Source organism: Moschus berezovskii, chromosome 9, assembly GCF_049115385.1.
Source record: "Moschus berezovskii isolate FMDL1 chromosome 9, NW_MosBer_1.0, whole genome shotgun sequence".
Classification (NCBI taxonomy): Eukaryota; Metazoa; Chordata; class Mammalia; order Artiodactyla; family Moschidae; genus Moschus; species Moschus berezovskii.
Window position 1 is genome coordinate 66,440,450 of NC_142468.1, and position 26,297 is coordinate 66,466,746.

At 35.7% G+C, this 26,297-nt stretch overlaps 1 protein-coding gene across 1 annotated transcript in view; it reads left to right on the forward strand.

Moving 5' to 3' along the window:
* The window catches only part of UBR1 (ubiquitin protein ligase E3 component n-recognin 1), a 150,255-nt gene that overhangs the window by 86,625 nt on the left and 37,333 nt on the right, over positions 1–26,297 (forward strand). Inside the window, exons 28-39 of the mRNA XM_055435348.2 lie at positions 7–93; positions 1,908–2,089; positions 5,887–6,092; positions 7,455–7,548; positions 8,312–8,461; positions 11,516–11,613; positions 14,191–14,284; positions 15,878–16,026; positions 18,466–18,521; positions 19,541–19,637; positions 24,142–24,209; positions 25,188–25,338. Of these exons, the coding sequence (XP_055291323.2) occupies positions 7–93; positions 1,908–2,089; positions 5,887–6,092; positions 7,455–7,548; positions 8,312–8,461; positions 11,516–11,613; positions 14,191–14,284; positions 15,878–16,026; positions 18,466–18,521; positions 19,541–19,637; positions 24,142–24,209; positions 25,188–25,338 (1,432 nt within the window). The remainder of the gene's footprint in view (positions 1–6; positions 94–1,907; positions 2,090–5,886; positions 6,093–7,454; positions 7,549–8,311; positions 8,462–11,515; positions 11,614–14,190; positions 14,285–15,877; positions 16,027–18,465; positions 18,522–19,540; positions 19,638–24,141; positions 24,210–25,187; positions 25,339–26,297) is intronic.

Consider the following 26,297-nt stretch of genomic DNA (forward strand, 5'->3'; position numbering starts at 1 on the left):
TCACAGATGTTTGACACCGTGAAGCGATTAAGAGAAAAATCTTGTTTAATTGTAACAACTACATCAGGATCAGATTCTATTAAAAATGATGAGGTAATAACATTATAATGACAGAGATGTTCATCTCTGTCTTTGAACTTCACTGGCATGAGGGAGCTGCTTCTGATAGTTACAAGGAACCTTTTTATTGTAAGGTATATAGGAAAAGCAGAGGAATTGCTTTTCAGTGGAGTTCTGTTGAAAAATACCATATTTTATTAATTTTTGAAGTATTTTAATATCAGAAATTGGAATGTCTTACAATCCATGCCTTATTATTTAATAAGCAGCATTCCTAGTGGGACACAGGGTTATGGTGCATCTTCAGTTCAGTTCAGTCGCTCAGTCGTGTCCGACTCTCCGCGACCCCATGAATCACAGCACGACAGGCCTCCCTGTCCATCACCAACTCCCGGAGTTCACTTAAACTCATGTCCACAGAGTCGGTGATGCCATCCAGCCATCCCATTCTCCGTTGTCCCCTTCTCTTCCCGCCCCCAACCTTTCCCAGCATCAGAGTCTTTTCCAGTGAGTCAACTCATCGCATGAGGTGGCCAAAGTATTGCAGTTTCAGCTTTAGCATCAGTCCTTCCAATGAACACCCAAAATTGATCTCCTTTAGAATGGACTGGTTGGATCTCCTTGCGGTACAAGGGACTCTCAAGAGTCTTCTCCAACACCACAGTTCAAAAGCATCAATTCTTCGGCGATCAGCTTTCTTCACAGTCCAACTCTCACATCCATACATGACCACGGGAGAAACCATAGCCTTGGACCTTTGTTGGCAAAGTAATGTCTCTGCTTTTTAATATACTATCTAGGTTGGTCATAACTTTCCTTCCAAGGAGTAAGCGTCTTTTAATTTCCTGGCTGCAATCAGCATCTGCAGTGATTTTGGAGCCCAAAAAAATAAAGTCTGACACTGTTTCCACTGTTTTTCCATCTATTTCCCATGAAGTGATGGGACCAGATGCCATGGTCTTTGTTTTCTGAATGTTGAGCTTCAAGCCAACCTTTTCACTCTCCTCTTTCACTTTCATCAAGAGGCTTTTGAGTTCCTCTTCACTTTCTGCCATAAGGGTAGTGTCATCTGCATATCTGAGGTTATTGATATTTCTCCCAGCAATCTTGATTCCAACTTGTGCTTCTTCCAGCCCAGCGTTCCTCATGATGTCCTCTGCATATAAGTTAAATAAGCAAGGTGACAATATACAGCCTTGACGTACTCCTTTTCCTATTTGGAACCAGTCTGTTGTTCCATGTACAGTTCTGACTGTTGCATCTTAGATTCAATAAAATGCAGTAATATGTAGGTTATAAATTTTTCCATAGTATAATGAATCAGGTTTTGAGGATTCCAGTCTTAAAATTGTTAAAATATTTTTACCTGTGGTTATTAACCATCTTTTCTAAAAGAAAAACACTGGTCTTAAGTTAAAATAAGTAAAAAGATGTCAATATATCTCAGTAATGTTGTTAAAATTCTCTTTCTTAGCAGTGGGTCTAGGAGTAACTGTTAGACATCACCAAGTTGATTTTAAATTGATTAAATGTCAGTCGTTAAATGGTTGACAGGTGATTCAGAATTACTGTTTAATTTTGTTTTTTAATATACCTGCATTGAATATGAAAGGCAGTTTGTTAGATATTTAAGGAACTTGGCCTTATAAGTTAACATTTTTTTTAATGAGTTAAAGTATTGAAGTAAACAAAAGAGCGGTTTGTTGTATGATGTAATGAAACCCGTATGTTGATTTTGAAACATCAGATTGAATCTAGGTTTACTATAGGAAATTTTTCCTAACTGAATAGTATATGTAATTTTAACAATGGATTTTACCTACTTTTTGTGGTCTCTTAATACTCAGATTACTCATGATAAAGAAAAAGCAGAACGAAAAAGAAAAGCTGAAGCTGCTAGGCTGCATCGCCAGAAGATCATGGCTCAGATGTCTGCCTTACAGAAAAACTTCATTGAAACTCACAAACTCATGTATGATAGTACGTCAGAAATGTCTGGTAAAGAAGACTCCATTATGGAAGAAGAGAGGTAAAACAAAGCAAAACCAAAAATTAGCAATTCAGTTTTTCCTGGAGGAAAAATTACATATTCACTTTTAAACAGTGTCTTTTCAAAATATATTTTAAAGTAAGAGCAATTACACTACTTTTAAGCTAGCAAAGGCACAGTGAAACATCTTAGTGGATGTAATTTTATGTTGATACGCAGTTAAAGTATTCAGTAAAGTTTGTCAGGAATCTTTACACACAAGAAGATAAGAAGATGGAAACAGCAAAGATCAACTCCTGTTATCTTGTATGCGGGGGCTTTTTGAGGTGCATTTCTCGTTCATATATTCCACCTTATTTTTATATGAATTCCAATAAAAATGACTGCTGTTACTATAGAATGGGAAGAAACAAAAACAGCTGTTCACCATGTTAGTTTTTCTTTTTTTTTTTTTCTAAAAAAGAAGACAGTGCTTAGAGTTATAGTCATGGAGAGCACATTGGAATATGCATGCATGTGTGTGTGCTCAGTTGTGTCTGACTCTTTACAACCCCATGGACTGTAGCCTGCCATGCTCCACTGTCCATGGGATTCTCCAGGCAAGAATACTGGACTCGGTTGCCATTTCCTCCTCCAGGGGATCTTCCCGACCAAGGAATGGAACCCATGTCTCTTGTATCTTCTGCATTGACAGGCGGATTCTTTACCGCACCACCTGGGAAGCACATTGGAATAAGAATCAGTTAATCTCGTTTTCTGACTATTTGACTATGGTGTGCTCTTAGGGAAATGAGTTAACTTTCTGAAAGCAGTGCTTTGTGGGCTGTTATTTAGATACAGTAAGAAAAGCGAGGAGGCAAAATAATGGTACTTTGAAAGCATTCCAATTTAAAACATTGAAAATACCTTCTCTGCTTATTTTTAAAAACAAGCTTTCAATGCTCTTTAAAATGATGTGAGTTGTGGATACTTTTAGGAAATCATGCTTTTACAATAACAGTAGGAACATTATGCTATACATAATACATCTGTAATCCTGAAGCTGAGCACCCTGGCAAAGAATCACCAAGATTATTGACTCAATATTTTAAAGATTAAAATATGTATATATGATGGTAAACTCTCCTGGGATGACAGCAGTAGTAAAACTAAAAACTAACACAAAATTTAAAGCAAGTAAAAGTCCCAGCCCCCTCAATATTACATATTAACAATATAATATTTGTAAAGTAATGAATAAGAAACTATTGTATATTTATTTAAATGAGAGGTTTAAGCAGAAATGTACTCAGAATTAGTGTCCCTAATGCTTTCAGAATATTTTTATTGCCTGATTGTATATATTGTACATATAATATATGTGTTCTCATTGAGAACAATTCATAGTAACACAATAAGTTCCCTTTAACCATGCTCTACATTCCTGGTCCTTCATCTGTAACCATTGTTATAAATAACTGTTGTTCTAGGTGTCTTTCTACACATTAGTAAACATGTGTATGTGAATAATAATGAATCTTGTTTTGTGTGTTTTAGTGGCTTTTTAAAATTTTATCATACTTTGTCTTCAGCTTGCTTTTTCACTCTGTCTTTTAAATCTTTTCATGTCAATACTGATAGATCTGGAGTATAGATTCTGCATCATTCTTCAGAACTGCTGCATAGTATTCCATATTATAGATATACAGTATTTATCAGATTTTGTACACAAGGTGTTTTTCCCCCTTATTTCCCAATTTTCCCATAATACAATGTGTCAGAATGTTTTTATTTGTCTCCTTTTGCAATTCTGCAAGTTCTTCTCTAGGGTGGAATCTATTAAATGAAAGGACTGCATTATAAGTATTTAAAATTTTAATAGCCACTACCACATTACCCTCCAAAGTAGTTTCACCAGTTGTCTGCTCCCAACAGTGTATGAAAAGTTCCTATTTCTTTCATTCTCACCAATACTTAAAATTATCAGCACTTGAAAATATTTGATATACTCAAGATTATAAATTTGTGCTATTCTGAAATTCCCTGATGAGTTAGTACTAGGTTGAGCATCTTTTCTTATGATTATTCACTAGCCTGTTACATTTTGTCTTCCAAGTATCCTTTGCCCATCTATATTGGGTCCTTTACTTTTATCTTACTGATTTCTAGAAGTCTTTTAAAATTATAGATATTAAAGTTTGTTCCATGTTTCCCATATTTTTCCCTGTTTATTTAAAATTAATTATGAAATTTTAGGTATAGCAAACTTTCAGTGTTAATAAAGAGAGATTTGTCGGCTTTTTAGAGTTTTAGTTGTTTAAGAAGGCTTTTCCTATCCCAGGATAACAAATATATTGTCTTGAGTACTGAACGAAATCCTGCACTCCTTTTTGCCCTCCCTCAGAGTTACTCTGTTTATCTTATGAGAATTTTCACTGTGCTGTTACATACAAATATATGTAGCCATGGAATGTGTCATTCAACCTTTTGTTTTATTTGCATAAATGGCATTAGGTACATATCATTCTTCAGTTTCCCATTTTCATTTAATATTATGTCTTGGAAATCTGTATATGTATGTTCTCACATATAAAACAAGCCCAGTGGCATTTGGGCAGCAGTTCTTTTTCATGATAAATTGTAGGACGTTTAGCATGCTCATTAAAGTCCAGCAGTGTCCCCTAGGCCTTCAGTAACCAAAAGGTTAACTTTACCTACATGTTGCTAGATGCCTCCTAGAATGTAGGACCACACCTAGCTGAGACCCACTTTTTAAAAACTGCATAGTGTTCTGTATTACATAATTTCACTTACATTGATGATGACCATTTCATTTATTTCCAGTTTGTTCAATGATACATAATATTTCAGGGAGCTTCTTGTGCAGATAGATAGGCAGCATTATGCAGCATGGCCTGTGAAATCAGATCATCTAGGTTAAATCCTTGCCCAATTACTTGCTAGATGAATCATTAAGTCTCATGCCATCTCTAGGCTTCAGTTTCTTCATCTGAAAAACAGAGATAATAATAGTACCTACTTTATAGAATAGTTGAAAGGATTCAATGATGTAGCATAACTTTTAAAGTATTTGAAACAGTGCCTCATATTGAAATTCATGCTTTGTAAATATTTGCTCTTATTTATTTTATTATTATTGTACACACTGAGTGGATCTTATGAATTGCTAAATCATTAAGACGTATGTTTTTAATTTTAATAGCTACCAAAGTAGAATAGAAATTTAAATGCCAAATAAGTGGGAAAGGATAAAACTGTTATGGTACATAGAGTGAGGGTGCTGTACAGCCATTTAAAAATAATGTTTCTGAAGCAATTTTTATGATATGAAAAAATAGCTAAGATATAAGTAAATAAAACAGGACACAGACTCTATATATAATGTGATCTTAATTATGTAAAAAGTATTGTAACTGGAAAGCAGACTGGAAGGAAATACACAAGTGGTTATTTCTACGTTGTGAGAATATAATGCTTTTTGTTTTCTTCTTTATACTTTTCTAGACTTTCCAAAATTTCTTAATAAGCGTGCATTACTTTTATAATATCAGTTTAAAGTTAAGTATAATTGTAATACACATTCTACTGTGTGATCTGTTTGTTTGGTTTTGGTTTTTTTTGCACTTTGCAACACAGAATGTATTTTCTAGTAAGCAAATTAACTGATAAAAGTCAGAAAAATTGGGGGAGATTTTAAGGTAATATTTATAAGTATAACTTTTATTTTATTATTTTTGTTCTTAAAGTTCTTGCCCAATAGTTACTTAAAATCTACCAAAATATAAAGACAGGTGACCAAAGCATGTGTCCTCATTTCTGGCCGTTTCTCTTGGTAGCACCCCAGCAGTCAGTGACTACTCTAGAATTGCTTTGGGTCCTAAACGGGGTCCATCAATTACTGAAAAGGAGGTGCTGACATGCATCCTCTGCCAAGAAGAACAAGAGGTGAAAATAGAAAATAATGCCATGGTATTATCAGCCTGTGTCCAGAAATCCACCGCCTTAACCCAGCACAGGGGAAAACCCATAGAACTCTCAGGGGGTATGTATTGTTTAATAAATGTCTTTTTGAGCATTTCTTTTCTTTCCTGTGTAATTAGAAAAATTACTGTCTGAAAGGTGAGGTTGTATTTAGCCTTATTTGGTCAGATCACAATTTATCCATTTGTAAAATTCTTAAGTTTTTACATACCAAGTTGGCTCCTTTGTCTATTTTTCAAATTTTTGGTTAGCACAGGGCCACATTGTTCATTCTGTCTGTCTATCCTTCCATCTCCATTTTGTTCTGTTGAACCATCTGAAAATAAGAATTCATGGCATTTCATCCCTAAATGTTTCCATGTGTATTTTCTAAAACTAATCTAGCCAATATTCTTTGTCTACCATACTGGGTATAACATTTAAGAAAATTAGTAATTCAGGAATATCTTTTAATATAAAATCCATATTCAAATTTCTCCCAACTGTCCTCAGAGTCTTTTTTTAAGCCAGACTTTTTTTTCCATTTAGGATTCAGACATGTTTCATATGTTGCTTTTGTTATGTCTGTTTTAATCTAAAATAGTCACTTGCCTTTCCTTTTTTTTTTTTTTTTGTGATAATAAGTTTTCTGGAGAATACAAACTAGTTAGTTGTCCTGTACAGTGTTTTTTACATTGAGGATTTGTCTGATTGTTGCCATGTGGTTAGGTTCTTGTTAAACGTTTTCTTGGCTGGAGTACTAGTTAGGTAATGTGCTATATTAAATAATTCTTACATCACATTAGGAGTGATCTGCTTTATTTTAAATACCTTTGGAAAAATAAAAGTGATAAAAAAAGGCTAATTTTTTTTAAATTAACAGGATCTTTTATTATTACAAAGCCATTGGAAAATACAAGGAAGCAAACATTTTACTGTATTACCATACTTACAGCACAGTTGTGAAAAAAGGCTAACATTTAATGACTACTCACTGTGTGCTAGGCACTGATTAAGTGCTTTATGTGTATTCACTCACTTACTGCTCATAACAGCACTGTGATCTAGGTATCAATATTTGCTCCGTTTACAGATGAAGAAATTGTGCTTGAATCATAGAATATCACTTCAACAACCAAGATAATGCAACTTGAAACCTAATGAAACCAAAATAATGCAACTTGAAACTTAATGTTAAGATAAAAATATACATTATGAATAGTAGTTGTCATTAATCCACACTAATCACATGTGAAGTCTAGCTTTGTTTTCCTCTTTTTACTTAACTATTTGAATATATATTCTACTATCCTGATATTCTTGAACATTCCTAAGAAAGTTTATGATTAGAATGTTAGAGGTGAGAACCTCTTTTTTGTTTGGTTTCCTTTTATGATTGTAGAACAGATGAACATATACCTCATATTTTGTCTTTTCGTATCAGAAACCATGGACCCACTTTTCATGGATGCAGACTTGGCATATGGAACTTACACAGGAAGCTGTGGTCACGTAATGCATGCAGTGTGCTGGCAGAAGTAAGTTGTCCTTCTGACATGTTCTTGAAAGAAGCTAGGAATATTGAAGTTCTCTAAAGGCCACACAAAGGCATGTTTTCTCATGTCTACTTTTCTTATTTGAATAATTGAAGCAGTTTTAATTATTAATTTTGTTTGCATGATACTCATTATAGTATCACCCTTTGAAATTGGTGTGTAAAATTATCAACTTAAAATTTTTCACTGTACTTTCTTTACCAAAGGAATCAGTCTTTCTTGATCAGTATCTGTATAAAAAGTAGTTATCCTTATAAAAATCCGATTCCCCTCAAAACATACAGTGAAAAATACCTCTGAGATAGAATAGGACATGAAATTCTAGTTATATGTCTGGAAGAGATAAAAATGCAGAAATATTTTTCTTGGGAAATATTTTATATCAGGTTTACCTTTTTGGCATCAGGTTAAAATACATAATTTTCCTATAATTGCACTTACTACTTCGCTTGGTCATTGGAAACAGAGGGACATAGTGTCCATATTGTATATCTCCATGCTGTTGAGGCAGGAGACAGGTTTATCAATATAATTCCGTAAAACTATTTTAAATTTGTTTCTGCCCTGATGTGTCCTCTAGTTTACCCCCAAAAGAATGGGCATGCTATTTCTTCTGTAATTTGTGTATTTTTGCATGTAGATTCTAAAGATGTTTATTGAGGCAAAAATTCCAGATTTTCTCACTTGGATTAGAGCAAAGATAAATGTGTAGTTTCGAATGGACCTGTGTCTTGGAATTTTTCAGGTATTTTGAAGCTGTACAGCTGAGCTCTCAGCAGCGCATACATGTTGATCTTTTCGACTTGGAGAGTGGAGAGTATCTTTGCCCTCTGTGCAAGTCTCTGTGCAATACTGTGATCCCCATTATTCCTTTGCAACATCAAAAGATAAGCAGGTATATTTAAATTAATGTTTTGGTTAATGTTTTTTAAGTTATCTTTAATCTTTTTCATTGTGACTGTTTTGATTAGATTATGAGTTTTTCTTTCTTTTTTTCTTACAATTTAAAGTAACATACTAATCCATTTTATTACTTGGATTCAAATTTTAAAATTGATAAAAGCCCCAATTTTTGGTTTCTTAAAGAACTGAAATGTTTATTTATTTGTCTACATGTTTTGCATCTTTCTTCTAATAGCCACTAAAGCAATAGAACTTTTCTCTCTATCTTAGCACTCAGAGAAAGAAAAAAGTTGCAAAGAATATCTATTCCTTTCTTAGAGTACTTTGCCAGCATTAGAGTTGCTATTTGGAGTTTGGTTACTCTTCAGATCTTTGTATTATTATTTTTATTCTATTTTCTAAAGACCCAAATGCTGTAGTTATAGAGATAGGGACAAAATGTTAACTATAAATGTAAATGAAAACAACAGGTTCATCTATGAATAGTTTTTTAGTGTTCAGAATAAGTTTTTAAACTTATATTCTGACCATCTGCGAATGGAATTTAACAGCAAATAACTATTAGTTTTTTATGACAGCTAGAACACTTAATTGTTTATTTCAATATTCTCATGATTCTACATGATGATAGTAGTATTAATATTTATTGTTGCTATTAGTTTTTTTTAACTCAGTGAATTTGTAGTGATCTTAGTTTTGCTCAAGAAAATTATTTTATTGATAAAACACTTAACATGTTTCCACAACAAAGGAGTTAAAGGTGGTAGGACTGGCAGTCAGGGCCAGTAAGTAGTTGCTCTGTCTCTATTATTCCATGTCATTAGAAAACATAATTTTGAATTGTCTTCCACTTAGTGTACTAGGACATAGAATGTCATCTTTTAGGAAGAAGGTGTCATCAGAAAGATTTATTTGTTGACTAACATGTTGTAAGCATTCTTCACTATATGTTTTTTTTATTCTCAATATAGTCTAATGAAGTAGGTACTTTTATTCCCATTTAAAGATGAGGAATTGGAGACTATGAGTGGCTTTTACTTGTCCCAAGACAGACCAAGGATTTGAACCTAGATCTAACTCTAAAGCCTCACCTAACTATACATAGGTTGGCTAGTGGTAAAGAACTCACCTGTCAATGCAGGAGACCTGGGTCCGATCCCTGGGTCAGAAAGATTTCCTGGGGAAGGAAATGGCAACCCACTCCAGTATTCTTGTCTGGGAAGTCCAATAGAGAAAGGAGTCTGGTGGGCTACAGTCCATGGGGTCACAAAGAGTTGGACATGACTTAGTGACTAAACAGCAGCAATAACCACAACCATAAAAAAAAATAAATCATAATAAAATAAAGTAATAACTTCTTGTTAGCCTGTGCAAGCCTATTTTACACAGTGCTTTCCCAAGTAAGAATTATCAACATGTAAATTATTCTCTAAAGAATATTCAGCACTTTCTTTCCTTGATATCTTTAAGAATAGGATGTTTCAGGGCAGTCCTTTCTAAAGTTAGACTGATCCTTACAGGTAGATCTGTTCAAGCCCTGGGACACTTGTAGTAACAATTTTGTTACTTAGGATCTGAAAAACATAATTATACATAACATTTTTTATTAGGCATTTGAACTTACCTGTATAGTAGGAATATATTTGCCTCTTTTGTTAGAAAGTCATTTTGAGTATAACCTGAATCCCATGGACAGAGGAGCCTGGCAGGCTATAGTTCATGGGATCACAGGAGTCGGACATGACTTAGCAACTAAAGCACCACCAAATACTAAAGTTAAGGGCATATAAAAAACTTTATCAAAGCTAATAATAAGCTAGCATTTTTAAAGAAATTGATTATAACAAATCAGAGTATACTTTCATTTCTGAGAACTGAAAAAATTCTTAGGTCAGATTTGTGCCCAGAAATAAGAATTTTGGCACAGTTCATTGTATATTTTAACTTCACTTAAAACTCTTTAAGTAGACAAGTTTCTACTTTATAGTTCTTTTTAATAACACCATTTCTGGTCCACCTTTGTTGTTCATTTGGATCAAGCTCCTGTGCAATGGAATTTGTATTACAGAGAAGAGAGCCCAACGATAAACATATAAATATGGAGTATTGAGTACTGAGAAATAGTGTGAAAGACTAAATTAGAAGCATAAAGAGCCAGAGGACAGACCAGTGCATGAGGTTCTTTATAGACCGAGTCAGCAGAGAGCTCCTCTCTGAGATAGTAACATTTGTTTTATGTCACCAGTTCTGTTCTCTGAAAGAAGAGAATTCTAAGCACAGGCAACACTGAGAGTAAAGACCCTGAAGTAGGAACATATCAGCATGATGGAGACATAGCAAGAAGGCAGCAAGTTCAAGGCACAGTAGGAAGGCAGTATGCTTGGGACGGAGCAAGCAAAGAACCAGATCCTAAAAGGTCTTATGAGCCAAGACTGGAAATTAGAATTGTGTTTTATGTGTAATGGAAAACCATTGGAATGTTTTGGATAGGGAAGTGATATGATCTGATTTACATTTTTAAAATCTTCCTGGCTGTTGTTTGATGAATACATAGATAATAAAGAAACACCATCGTGGAAGCAGGAAGAACAGTCTACTGAAGTAGTCCAGGTGAGGAATAACATAACTTGGATTAGGGTAATCATGAAGGAGATAGAAAGAAGTGATCAATTTGGGATATATTTAAAAAGTAAAATCTAAGACTAGCTGATAGATTAGAATATGGGATTTGAGGGAATCATATACATCAGTGATGACACCTAGTTTTTGACTTGAGCAGCTGAAAGGGTGATTTCACTTACTGACATTTATCTATTGCTTCCAGGAAATGGGTGTAATTGTGTTATCTTATTCTTTGTACTTTAAAATTTCTCCTCCCTCCCAAAACTACATTTTTAGACACGTGTGTTTCTGTGACCTAGGAAGCTAATCTGGAGGAGTTTGGCTTTTTCATAAAGTTATTTATCCACAAAAAGACCCTACAAATTCAGCTTTTCAGTTTGACCTGTGCCAATGGCTTTAATAACTTTCAAATATCAATTTTCAGTGAGAATACAGAACCTCTTGCTCAACTTTTGACCCTGGAACGATGGATACAGACTGTTCTGGCCAGAATAACAGGTTATAATATGAAACATGCTAAAGGTTTGCTTAAAATTATTTTATATTTAGCTGCTTGAGATTTAAGTGTCAGAATCTTTATTTTTTAAAGTACTTTTTGCTCTAAAATACGGTTTGCACATACAGATTCATTAAATATTAGGAAATAGAGATTTCCTTAGGCCAAGGGGAGGAAGTACAAATCTGAGGAATGTTTCGTATAGGCAGTGAGTGTCCTGGGGTTTTTTGTCCCTCCTTTATTCCCCAGTTTTGACCTCGGCATAGCCTGAGACACAGAACTATGCAGTGGACATGAACAATAAAAAAACCCAGAAGAGATGCCGTCTTTTTAGCCAGAGAACTTGAGAAAAAGCTCCTCAGAAGCTGGAGAGTGTAAAGGGAATTCCTGTTGCACGTGTTTTTGTTTTGTTTTTTCTGTTTTGGCTCTTTCCCAAGGCCATCTCTAGTCATGGAACTGTACTGCCATGGTGGCCACATAGACATCTAAAATCCCAAGAGAAAATCAGTCTTATTGGCCAAAAGAACTGGGAGAAATGGGGCCACTGTGTTCCAAAAACTGGGGGTGACTCCTCTTTTCTTTTTTTAATTCCCAGTTAGGTGTTTTTGTTTTGTTTTATTTAATTTTTTTGTTCATAGTACTCAGCATGTGGGATCCTAATTTCTTGACCAGAGATCAAACCTGTGCCCCCTGCATTGGAAGTGTGGAGTCTTAGCCATTTCTTTGCCTCACAGCTTCATCCCAAGGTTAACTCCAGTCATGTGAATCTGCATGACAGCACAGGGGACTATAAAGCTGAAAGAAATTGATCATTTTGACTAGAGGAAATGGGAAACAGGGCCCCCTGCAGCTGGAGAGAATAGGGGGAAATCCCAGAAAGGAGAGCGCTATGAAAAGGAATCTCCTACTTTTGAGACCAACACAAGTCCTGAGCTCACCTCCAACGTACACAGGTGCAGAACAGGCCCAAAGAAGGGTAAAAGCCGCCTTGAGACTGAAACTACTTTAAACCACCACTCAAGCCCCAGTTTTAAGTTCTGAGTAGTACATGTACTGGCAGACCCAAACAGCTTAACAAAGGCTCTGAAAACTAACATTGGAACCACCACTCATAGAGTGAAACAAAACTTATGGAACCTAATTGGGTCGGTTGCCTACTAGAACAACAACAAAAAAGGCACATTTTTCCAGAGAATTTTAATGCAAACCTTTTTTTAATGGATATTCAAAATATCCACGACCCTGATGCTGGGAAAGATTGAAGGCAGGAGGAGAAGGGGACAGCAGAGGATGAGATGGTTGGATGGCATCACCAACTTGATGGACATGAGTTTGAGCAGGCTCCTGGAGCTGGTGATGGACAGGGAAGCCTAGCATGCTACATTCTGTGGGGTCGCAGAGAGTTGGACACAACTGAGTGACTGAACTGAATTGAACTAAATCCAAAATTACTCAAGGTACAGAGAACCAGGAGGATCTGACCAACTCTCAAGGAAGAAACAATCAACCAAGTGCCAACCTGAGATGTTTAAATATTGAACTTTTCAGACAAAAAGTTTAAAGCAGGTTTATAATCATGAAACATGAATTAAAGGTGAACATTCACGGAAGTGAATGGAAAGACAGACGTTCTCAGCAGAGGGGGTAAAAATGTATATATACAGAAAAAGGACCAAACGGAGATAACAAAATTGAAAGAATACTATATGAAAAGAAAAATTAACTGAATGGGCTCAGTAGTAGAATGGAGATGGTGAGATAAGAGTCAGTGAATTTGAAATTAGATAAGGGAAATTATGCAATGAAGAATTGACAGCAAAGTGATGGAGAAAAACATATAGCCTTAGGGACATATGGAACTTTCTTTTGTTCCCTTTAACCCAACGTTTGTGTTATTGAAGTCCTGAAAAGAAAAATGATGATACTGAAAAAAATATTTGAAGAAATTATAGCTGGAAACTTTACAAATTGGTGAAAGCCTTCGATTTATAAATTTAAGCTCAGTGAACTTCCAACACATAAACTTAAAAGCATACCTAGATAGGTCGTACCCAAACTTCTGGAAACCAAAGATGAAGAATCTCAAGAACCACCAGGAAGAAAACAACTCATTGCACTTGTGGGAATGACAGTCTTAATTTTGATGAGGTTTAGTATTCACCCAAGGTCTTAGTAATAGTCACTAGCAGAGCTAGGATTCAGACCCAGGCAACTTGGCTCCAGATCCTATGCTCTTATTCACTAAATTATGCTGCCTTACTAACAGAGTACTATGCATTCACTAAAAATAGAAATATAGAGGGACAGTTACTGATGTGGAAGATATATATGCTCTATTAATGAAAAATCAAGATACCCAATGGTGCTAGAGTTATTATCCTTTTAAGAAAAAAGAATCTACATGTGTAACATTTATATGGAGAATAGAAAAGTATCACCCTCATGCTATCTGATTATCTGGGTGGAAATATTTTGAATGATTATTTATTGCTTATTCGCATTATCCAAAATTTCTAAAGTGTATATAGTTTACAAAAGCTGAAAAAAGTATGTGTCACACTAAACTCCCGTGATTTTTTTTCTTTTTCCTTTTAATTTGTAAGGAGAAAACCCAGCAATTCCAGTCCTGTTTGATCAAGGAATGGGTGATTCTACTCTTGAGTTCCATTCTATTCTGAGTTATGGAGTTCAGTCTTCGTAAGTATCTAAACAAGAGAAGTTTGTAAATGGTTGTGAAAATAAGAGTGAAGAACAATTCTTCCTTTCTACCTTCTTGCTTTATTTGTGAAAGTGTTTTGTTTATCCCTTTTTTATCTTGTTTCCATCTCCCTAGAGTTTTATTTGTACTGATATCAAGTGATTTGAGATAGAATAATATGTATTTAATACGTGTTAGGACGAACCATGAAGAAGGCAATGGCAAGCCACTCCAGTACTATTGCCTAGAAAATCCCATGGATGGAGGAGCCTGGTAGGCTGCAGTCCGTGGGGTCACTGGGGGTCGGACACGACTGAGCGACTTCACTTTCACTTTTCACTTTCACACATTGGAGAAGGAAATGGCAACCCACTCCAGTGTTCTTGCCTGGAGAATCCCAGGGACAGGGGAGCCTGGTGGGCTTCCGTCTATGGGGTCACACAGAGTCGGACACAACTGAAGTGACTTAGCAGCAGCAGCAGCAGCAGGACAAACCATGCCTATAATTAACTATTTTTAATCAATAAAAATGCTATTTTTATATATTTCCACCTATAGGAAGAGCAGAATTTAAGAGACTTAAAGTCACATCTGACTTGCTCTGTGACTTCTGAGGAGTTTCAGGTCACTCCACCCCCACTGTAATTCATTTTCTTGTTTGTAAGATTGAGACAGTAGTCTCCTAATTTACCTCATCAGGTTATTGAAAAGATATTTATGTGAAGACACTTTGAAAAATATAATGTAACCAAATCAGATACTATTATTTAATGAATAATATCTGAGGTTCATTTTTCTAGTTGTGATCTTTGTTTACATTGTATATCCCATCACTACTGAAAATACTTGCTGCTGCTGCTGCTGCTAAGTCGCTTCAGTCGTGTCTGACTCTGTGCGACCCCATAGACAGCAGCCCACCAGGCTCCGCCGTCCCTGGGTCTCCAGGCAAGAACACTGGAGTGGGTTGCCATTTCCTTCTCCAATGCATGAAAGTGAAAAGTGAAAGTGAAGTCGCTCAGTCGTGTCTGACTCTTCGCGACCCCATGGACTGCAACCTACCAGGCTCCTCCGTCCATGGGATTTTCCAGGCAAGAGTACTGGAGTGGGTTGCCATTGCCTCTCCGGAAAATACTTGTTACTTGTTACAAATAGAAGTTCAGGAAACCAGAAATTATCATTGCTAGTACATGGATTATTATATATACACACAGACACACATACACCCCTATCAGCACAGAAGTACTTCTTGGTCTCTTTTCATATACTGAAATTTATGTCAGATATGTTTCCTCTGATTTTTAATCCTCTCTCTGCTGCTGCTAAGTCACTTCTAGCCTGTTCTTAATTTGGACCTCAACCCTTTCTGCTGTGATCATTTACTGCATCTTTTATAAGAAGTTATCTGGGTCATTACCATTTGGTCAGATACATTTTTCTACCCATAGGAGTTGCAGTTCTGCTTTCACCATTTTTTTCTTAATGAATAAACCTTCAAAAGAAGTTAAATTCTTGCTTCAGTACCTAAGTGGACTTCTCAGTAGGTAGCCCCTTTTACTAAATCATTATTTAAATTTTTCTTGTTTTATTTTTAGGTTAAATTATTCTAATAGCATCAAGGAAATGGTCCTTCTCTTTGCCACAACAATTTATAGAATTGGATTGAAAGTGCCTCCTGATGAAACGGATCCTCGAATTCCCATGATGACCTGGAGTACATGTGCTTTTACTATCCAGGCAATTGGTAAAGCCTATAAGAAAACTGGTTTGGAACTTTTATAGAAACAGAATTAACACTGACTGATCAAAAATTATTCCTTTTTTCCCAACCTAATGGCCTGGAATACTTTGACTTGTTTAAGGACTCTTGGTATATCGGTAGATTAGGTGGCATGATGCCATTTAGTTTGAGGATATTTTGTTTTTATATCTTTTAACTACAAAAATGGGCATACGTAACAGAAAACTAAATATACTTGAAAGGGACAGCGTGAAGCAAGCCATATTTAAAAGGTGGCAGTATAACAATGGAAGATACAAGAAAAAGCAAAGGAAGGAGAATCAACCCAGAAATATCCAGTAATTTTTATTTCTTTTATACTTTGAGAGAAAAAAGAAAGGTAAACCAAACCACCTAAAAAATTACCAGGAGAGAGAAAGGAAGACTGAAGTGATCAGGAGAAAGAGATTAACAGCAAGAAACCTCCCAAATCTGAAGGGAAGCCTACTGTTAGATTCTCTGCCATGGTAAAAGCTTCTTAGAGAAAAGTGTATCAAATCAACAGGTTATGCACCTTACATTTACATGGTCTTATATCTCATTAAAGCTAGGGGAAATGAAGCAGTGAAGAATCACTCAAATTTTTAAAATAATATATTTGCTTATGACAGTCACAAGATAAGAGTACTACATGAAAAACATTTAAGAATTGTAATTCTTTCATACTGTCTTTAAGCCAGTTTCAGACTCATTTTCCAGTATTTTTTGGAAGTTGTTTTTAATGGTTCTACCACATTTTCTTCATTTAAATAAAGTTTTGTAAAAGGACACTGTCTCATGATTTGAATTAAGTAGCACAAAGCTACGTCTTTCACAGACCCTTTGTGCATGCCAGCATTAGTCTCTGTGAACAGATTTTAGGAGTCATTTCCAAACCTATCAGACTTAAACTGTGGGTAAAAAATAAATACACAGGTTTAAATTTACTGTTATTAAATAAAAGGAGAAAAGGGGAGAATGAGATTTAAATGGAATGTGAACAATTTGATATGAAATGTTAAGCATTCTTTTGGAGTCGTGATCTATTAAATATCTGCAGATTGCCAGTAAAGGTACCTTTACACTTGACTGTTTGGGGAACACAAGCATTAGGAATTGGAGATTTATATTTAGGCATTGAACATTTTCAGAAGTGACAGTTTTGTCATAGAATGGATGAGAAGTTCATTGGAGAATAAAACTGATTCTTCATATGTGTTTCTGTAACATAGTAATTGGAAATTATTTGATTAATAGAGTTATGTTGTTTTCACTATAGGGCTTTTTCCATCCAGTGGATATTAGGTTGTGCTTTATTCCTAGTACATAAATGGCTAACTTATCTCACTTCCTGTGGGTGTGGTGAGACATATGCAGGATGTGTTGGCATAGTTATGAAAAATAGTTGAGGAATCAAAACGGAGGGTCTTTTATTGCTGTCCATTCAAAAATGGAAAAGGAAAATAGGAAATAAGCCTTTCAGCCTCATAGATGTGTTTGCTGCCAAAGATCAGTGAAAATAAGAGTGATTCAGTAATAAATACCCTAGATAACAAAGCAAAATATATTTCTGAGCTCATGGGTTTTTTGTATTTTCAACTTCACCTTGTTCTATTCTATAAATCTAATTCTTTTTTAATAGTACTTAAAAGAACAATAAAGCTACTTACATTTGTTTTATGTATTGTTTTAACAAAATAGGTTGCAACTATATTTTAAAAATTAATTTTTTTTGCAGAGAAAGACAAATACTGTATGTTTTCATTTATATGTGCTATCTAAAATATGAAACAAATGAACCAATGTAGTGAAACAGACTCACAAAGGACAAACCTGTTGGTTACCAGAGGGGAGAGCGGTAGGGGTAGGAGCAAAATAGGTGAAGGAGATTAAGAGGTAAAGACTACTAGGTATAACATTATTATAAGGAAGTAATATAATACTTACAAGGAAGTATATTTAAAGTTAAAAGGAAGTAATATGAAGCACAGGAATATATATATTTTATAATAACTTTATATGGCATATAATCTATAAAAGCATCCAATTACTATAAACCTGAAACTAATATAATATTGTAAGTCAACTATACTTCAATTAAAATTGATTTTTCTTTTTGCATAGAAGAGATGTTAAAAGGAGGATAAATGAAGCAGAATGCTTTGTTTTTCCTGAGTGTTCTTTATAGATTGTTCCAGGGGCTTTATTATTTATGAAAACAGTTTGTCCATGATCTACATTGCCTCTGCAGTGTCCTATCTATCGCTCAAAAATGTGGAAATCTTGGCATAGACTTAAACATGAAATTTTGAAGGGGAAAATTTGGTCAAAAATATAATTAAAGAACATCTGATAGACAGAAACCAAGTATACAGTTGTAGCAGTATTCAAAATTTATTATTTTTCTTTTTCTTACTCTTTGAGAAAACCTATTGGGAGACGAAGGAAAACCTTTGTTTGGAGCACTTCAGAATAGACAGGTATGTAGTCCAACAGGGTACACATGGTGTATTTTTTTAGGGAGTCCTCAGTACATTTACCATTTTAAAAAATCTTTATTCACTTCTTTTTCTGTAAAAGTAGAATTCTGTTTTGGTTTTTTTAAAGCTACTTCAAACTCATAGGAGACGGAAAGGCCAACATTATATACACTTTGGAGAGTTTATTCAGTCTTGATGGTTAAATGTAATTCACAGAAAGATTTCTAGTAATACTTGGTTACTTTTTATCTCCCTCTCCATTTATTTCCAAATCAGAACCCTAATGTCTCCTATATTTTCCTTCTCACTAATTTTGCATCATCATGTAACATTAAGTAGTAATGCTGGCTTAACTCAGATGAATCTTCATACTGAACTCCAGAATAAAACTAAGCCATGACTCCTTCACAGGCAGATTCTGATTCTTTGTAACTATACTCCTGCCTCAGGCCTAAGCCTTATAACTTTGGGGACCCTGCAAACAGTACTTAAGAAGTATGCTCAGTAGCCCTGTGAAAACAAACTGGGCAACTGAGGATTCCCTGGACCACTCACCTAGCCATTTTCCTCTTATTTTCTGACAGCTGGCCTAGGGGACTTGGAGTCCACCACGTGCTTCCCTAGAGTTCCCATCCTTCCATCTGGGAAGCAGAAGATTTGTTCCCTGAATTCAGTGATTTTCTGCCATCATTTTAGAATTTCTACAAAGACATGTATTTGCACAGGCCTGAATAGAATGATGTAGGCTAGACATTTAAGAGAATGACTCTGGGGGAAATGAGTACTTAGATTGAGATGATTGTATCTTTAATACTTCTTTGTCATGGGAAAATCTATTACAGAATTCAGTGAGGTGATAAAACTTTTTAGAAGTATTAAAAATATTGTAACTAAATTTGCAGTAATGTATATAGTAAGTCTACACTAGTTCTTACAGAGTGGGATTGGTTTATACAGTGAATGACTTAGGTCTTTCATCTTCACTTATCTTTTTTATCTTCCCTTCTCTTACAATTTAGCATAATGGTCTGAAAGCATTAATGCAGTTTGCCATTGCACAAAGGATTACCTGTTCTCAGGTCCTGATACAGAAACATCTGATTCGTCTTCTATCAGGTATAATCTTTTCTGAATTATTATGTTATTTGCATGTCTTTTTCCCATTGCATTTCTGGCAGTGTATTAGGAAACAACACACTACACTAATGTCAGACACTCATTACCGCAACCTTACAAAAGAAAAAACAAAAAGAAAACAAAATACATGGTTGCCCTCTAATACCTGCAATCTAATTTTTAAAACCAAGTGTTTTCCAAATGTTGTCAACTTGTATCCCTTATACCCACCCAAGGGCTTTTTGCACCAACATCCACAATCACTAACATCCTTAGTATTAATCACTAGTATCTCAGTCTGGCTAGAAAAGGGAGCAGTAATGTGGATAGGTCATTTAAAAATGTCATTTTTCCGGTGTGTATCAAAGTCATATAAAAATGATAAAAGTGCTAATTATGGTAATCTCAGACTGTGGGTCTATGCATGCCTTTTTCTTTGAGAGACAGGCTACATCAGCTGAGTTGGGTTTGTTTGTTTGTTTTTTCTTTTTAGATTCTAATAAGCTAGAAATTAGCTAAGCTCATGTGATGGTCTCACTGTGAAAATAAAAAGAAAAATTAGAGGTTATGTATAGTAGAATGATTTGACTTTCATTTTGATTATCTGCATTTCCATTTAGGTATTTGCACCACAGAAGGTCCTTTGCATCTAAAATAGGTCAAGCTTAAATAACCCTCTTTATGTCTTTTTATTCAAAAATTAACTATGTCACCGGTAAAGAGGTTTAAGCTTACGATTCCTTGGTGTGTTTCTACCAAATAAGAGAACCATTCACTCTTTTTTTTTTTTAAGTAATTAATTTATTTTTTATTGGAGGCAAATTATTTTACAATATTATATTGGTTGGTTTTGCCATATATTGACATGAATTCGCCCCGGGTTTACATAAGTTCCCCCTCTTGAACCCCCCTCCCACCTCCCTCCTCCCTTTCCATTCACTCTTTTTAAGGTTTAAAAGAATGCATAATTTTTTCTAGCTAGAAAACAGACTTTGTTTCCCCAAGTTGACCAGCTATTTTATCCTGAAAGTCTGTTGAAACAGGTCACCTTCCTCCTTGTTGAGTCTCACAAACTTCTTAGGGAGCATTTACTGGGCAGCTTTCTGTCACTAATGACATGGGGGTTCCATGGCTCCATTCAAAGCTGTCACCTAAGTTTCATTAGAACTTCCACCGTGCTAACCTTTTATATTTTCCAGTTAATTTCCAGCTATCTCCTGAATTAACCTCATGCTGATAGTAATCTAACATTAATGCTATTCCCTAACTACACACTTAATTTTTTTTTCTTTTTTCATTTACTTTTTTTCTTACTGATCAGTTGCAAAGGCACAGAATTTTTCACATATTACACATGCTTCTCGTTCTTAGGATCTTTTCCTATTGTTAACAGTTTAATCTATTTGAATAGTAGTATTTTGGTTTCGCTTGTTTTTAATTTTTGTTACCTCTTTTCATTTCAGTTATAATTTGGATACCTTGTTTTACCAACACTGCCAAATAGTCTTCTTGCTTTTACATTCATCACAGATTATGGGATTTGTAATATTTGTTGATTGTTGTTCAGTCACTAGATCATGTCCAACTCTTTGTCCATGTCCCATGGACTGCAACCTGCCAGGTTTCCACATGCCTTCACTATCTCCCAGAGGTTGCTCAAATTCATGTCTGTTGAGTTGGTGAATGCTATCTAACCATCTCAATGTTTAAAACACCTCAAAATAAATACCAAGCAAGGAGACTAACATCATCACAGATGGCAGAAACTGCTTCCCTGGTGGCTCAGAGGTTAAAGCGTCTGCCTCCAATGCGGGAGACCCGGGTTCGATCCCTGGGTCGGGAAGATCCCCTGGAGAAGGAAATGGTAACCCACTCCAGTATTCTTGCCTGGAGAATCCCATGGACGGAGAAGCCTGGTAGGCTACAGTCCATGGGGTCGCAAAGAGTCGGACACGACTGAGCGACTGAACGGAACGGAACGGAATGTCTAATTGACAGTAACTAATAAACTTGATGTTCTTTTGCTCTGTAATATATCTTTGTGCCTTTATGTAAAAGTTTGTCATGTGAAAATTTATTAGCGAGAATATCTTTATTTGCAAGGTGTTAGGGCTGTAAACTCTATGCAGAGGTACAAGATGTGGTCCCTGCCATTGTAATACTCATGATTGAATTAAAGAAGCAGAACCTCTGTGAAAACTCACACTATAAAATAGACAAATGCTGGATGTATGGTAAAAATATGTGCTTCACGAATTGAGACAGAAAGAGATCACTCTGGGGGCTCTGCTGTTTTTTTGCTCTAACAGGGTATATAAAGATACATTGAGAGAAACAGAGATAGCATTCCAAGCCAGGAGCACAATTTTAACAGAGATTGAGGGTGTAGGAAAGCATGTGGTAAGTTCAAATAGACAGGTTTGATAGGAATAGTGGCAGCTATAGATAGAGAAACATGAAGTTGTTTTGATAAAAAGAGGTCTTAAATGCCCCAGTGAGAAGTTTGAACTTTAGGTTATTGGGGATTTTTGAAATATTTTGAACAATATTATTCTAAGGCTAGATATTGTATAGATTGGGTTGGGAAAAGGAAAAATTAGAAGTAACATATGTATCTGTATATAGTAGCATACTGGAGGAGGGCATGGCAACCCATTCCAGTATTCTTCCCTTGAGAATCCCACAGACAGAGGAAACTGGCAGGCTACAGTCCAAAGGGTCACAAAGAGTCAGGCACAACTGAAGCGACTTAACACACACACATAGTAGCACAAATTAGGGAGGCAATTGGGAAGGGTAGAAACAAGGTTTTGAATTAAAATGAATAACTAGACTATTGAAAGAAATATGGAAGTCCACAATAGAGAGTGTTTTATGTGAAAGATGATGAATATAGTTTTAACATGTTGATACTCCAATAGTAATAGGACATACAATGTTCATTGCCATGTGTGTGCCAGGCATTGTACAATGATGCTTGTACATTATACAAGGATCTTTTTATATAATCATGTCTTCTAACTACCATTCTTCAAGGAAATTATCATTTCCCCAATTTACAGATAAAGAAGCTGAGGCACAGAGAACTTCTGTGACTTGACCAAGGTCATAAAACCAGTAAAAGGCAGAACTAGTGTTTGAACCCAAGCTTGACCATAAAACCTATGCTTCTCCTACTATATCACTTAAGTTTCCCTGAGATATTTAATTTAGCATAAATGAAAGATTTTACCAATGGAAGAAAATATGCATGCCAAAAATGAACTTGATTTCAGAGAATTTTTTAAATAAATACATTTAGCATCTGGGAACAAAAAAGTTTCACAACTGCCTGTAAGCAAAATTTGATGACAGAGTATTCTACTGACTGAAAAGATAATAAAATCAGGGCAAGGAATTAGGAGTTATTAAAATGTCCTGGGAGCAAAATATTTTAGCACTGAGAAGAAAATAAGGTAGGTAGTGTTGGTTGTGTCATGAACATGTTGACTAATGTATTGAAAATATTACTGAAAAAGAACACATAGCTAGTTAACAGCAGAGCCCTGTATTCACTTTAGTTTATTTTATAGAGCCAGTATTAATAGTGTTTATAGTGGTTACTGTATGCCACACTCAGGTTAAGTACTTTGAATGTACAAGTTAACAAACCTCCCAACAATCCTGTATACACTGGAGACTTAGAGAAGTCAACTTGCCTGTGACAGATAGTCATAGGAAGTATTGGACCCCATTTCTGTCTGACTCCAAAGCCCATGCTCTTAACTTTTATGTTTTTTGTTCAGAATCTTGGATTTGGGGTTAAGAAATTGACCTAGTCTGAAAAGAATCTTCTCTCCCTCATTTTAACCAAATGATAGCTTTATTTAAATATAATTAATTCTCACGGTTATGTATGTATAAACACTTATTGTTTTGAATTATTGATTTCACTTCCTTATCACTGTTTCCCTGACTTATGAATTTAGAGACTGATCAAAATCAGAAAGGCAAAGTTTTTGAGCTGTCTGCATTTCCTTCCACTTATCAGTTGTCTAGTTTTGTTCAGGAGGTTTGTCTCCATTCTCTTTTCACTTACACCGATTTGCATGCTCTCCCTGCTCCCCAACCCCAAACTTGTTCATGTATTTCGTGTATCACAGAATATTTAGAAATGTGTAGTTGGAGGTAGGAAGTGGTAGAGAACATTGCTTAAAAGTAATTCTTTTTCATTCAGCAAGTGTGATACTTATCGAACGATTTATTATTTCAGTCATCCTAGCTTATTTACCCTTTCCTCCTATATCTTATCTTTCAACCATTAAATTGCATCCAGAGCTTTTTAGAGCCTTTTCTCAGTTTATCTTTAGTTATGGTTCCCGTGTCTTAAAGGTGCGATGGACCAGTTTATCAGTTCGTGTATTATAACCCTGTAAAAGTTTTGTTTTAGATGCTAGTACATTTAACTGCATTGCTGTATTACTGGCTGAATTACACTAAGGTTTTTTGTTTGTTTGTTTTTTAGTTGTTCTTCCTAACCTGCAATCAGAAGCTACACCTTGCCTTCTATCCATAGATCTATTTCATGTTTTGGTAAGTGTTCAGTAAATTTTCTTTTTAAGTCACTCAAGTTTATAAGTGTTTTCCTCATTCAAATTTATGCTCTTTGTTCAAGATTATAAATACTGATCTTGAAAGTTTAGTCTCTTTTTTCCATTCCCTTTACAAATAGATACAGATTTGATTGAGACCATCAAAATCACTTTAAAGATGAAACCACATTTACCCTTTACTTTGTAATAGATTGTAGTCTAGTTGATTATATTTAGTTAGTGTCTATACAGGCAGACTTTTTCTAATCATATGTTTTCCCCCTTCCCCTTTTTCTCAACTTGTTTACATTATAAGCAGTGAATAATGGTGTGAGCTGTCTTAAAATTGTTAATTATTCATGATATGGACCAGGCCATGGGCGCATCTAGGTGTTTCCCAAAACACCTATGGTTAGTGACAACTGTTTTGTGAATTTCTTGTACAGTTTTTCCATCTCTGTGACGATTTCATTCCTTCAAGACAAGCTTTCTAGAGAGCTGTGGTAAGGTTAGGATCATGGACTTTGTGGATGCAAGGATAGCCAGTATCCTCTACCCTGTGGTTGTCACCACTGTCTTTTGAAATCTCTCATGGGAATCTTGAAAGGAATGCTGGTAACTGGACCTTACCCCCAATATTATGATTTGGTTGGACTAGGGTGGGGCCTATGTATCAATGTTATTTTAAGAGCTCCCCAAATGGTTGTAATGTTGAATCCCCTAAAACCACAGGGTTGAGACCATTACCTAGAACTAGAATAAGTAAACCCAGCAAAGGGATAAATCTGTTTGATGATGGCTTTTATCCTCTGTTTATGGTATATTATATTCTAAAATATCCTGTTGAATAATTAGGAAAAATATCGTGGTTATTTAAAAACACACACGGTGCAGGATCTTGTATTCTTTACATTTAGTTATGAGATTAACTTGTGTTGGTCCTTTTGCTACCCATGTTGATGTCGATTTTCTCTCATAGGTGGGTACTGTGTTAGCATTCCCATCCTTGTACTGGGATGATGCTGTTGATCTGCAGCCTTCACCAGTTAGCTCTTCCTATAACCACCTTTATCTCTTCCATTTGATCACCATGGCACACATGCTTCAGATACTTCTTACTATAGACACAGGTAAAGCTCCCATCAATCGTTAATTGTAAATAACATTTGCCCGTGATTTACTGGGAAAATTAATTATGCTTGTGGTTAACCATTCTGTATTATGTCTCTTATTGAGTGATCATTCATTTGTTTCTTTTCAGATTCTGTTTAAAGGGAAAGGTAGAACTGTGACAGGAATAATTAGCTAAACCACTTGATTCTCTCCCTTGCAGCTACTCTCTAGGTACAAAGGGAGGCCATTTGGATCTGCTTTTCCCGCTCCTTTTTTTTTTTTTCAGATTCCTCAAGGTCAGGGTTGGAGATTAGTCTCTCCAGTGTTTGTCCCTGCCTAAATACTCTGAGCCTTTTGATAGTTCAGTTCAGTTCAGTTCAGTCGCTCAGTCGTGTCCGACTCTCCGCGACCCCATGAATCACAGCACGCCAGGCCTCCCTGTCCATCACCAACTCCCGGAGTACACTCAAACTCATGTCCACAGAGTCGGTGATGCCATCCAGCCATCTCATTCTCCGTCGTCCCCTTCTCCTCCCGCCCCCAACCTTTCCCAGCATCAGAGTCTTTTCCAGTGAGTCAGCTCGTCGCATGAGGTGGCCAAATTATTGCAGTTTCAGCTTTAGCATCCGTCCCTCCAAAGAACATCCAGGATTGATCTCCTTCAGAATGGACTGGTTGGATCTCCTTGCAGTATAAGGGACTCTCAAGAGTCTTCTCCAGCACCACAGTTCAAAAGCATCGATTCTTCGGCGATCAGCTTTCTTCACAGTCCATTCCTCCAGCTGGAATAATAGTACTTGGTTCATTTTATAGCATTTATCACATGGTGTCTTATTTTATAGTTATATCTTACTGCTGTTCCACTCCTTTCCCTGCTTCTCCTGCATCCCTACTGTAAGCTTCTTGAATAGGGAACATTCAAATTTCAGAATATTCCTTCATAAGCTTCACATGTTTGGCAACTTTTGTTACACCC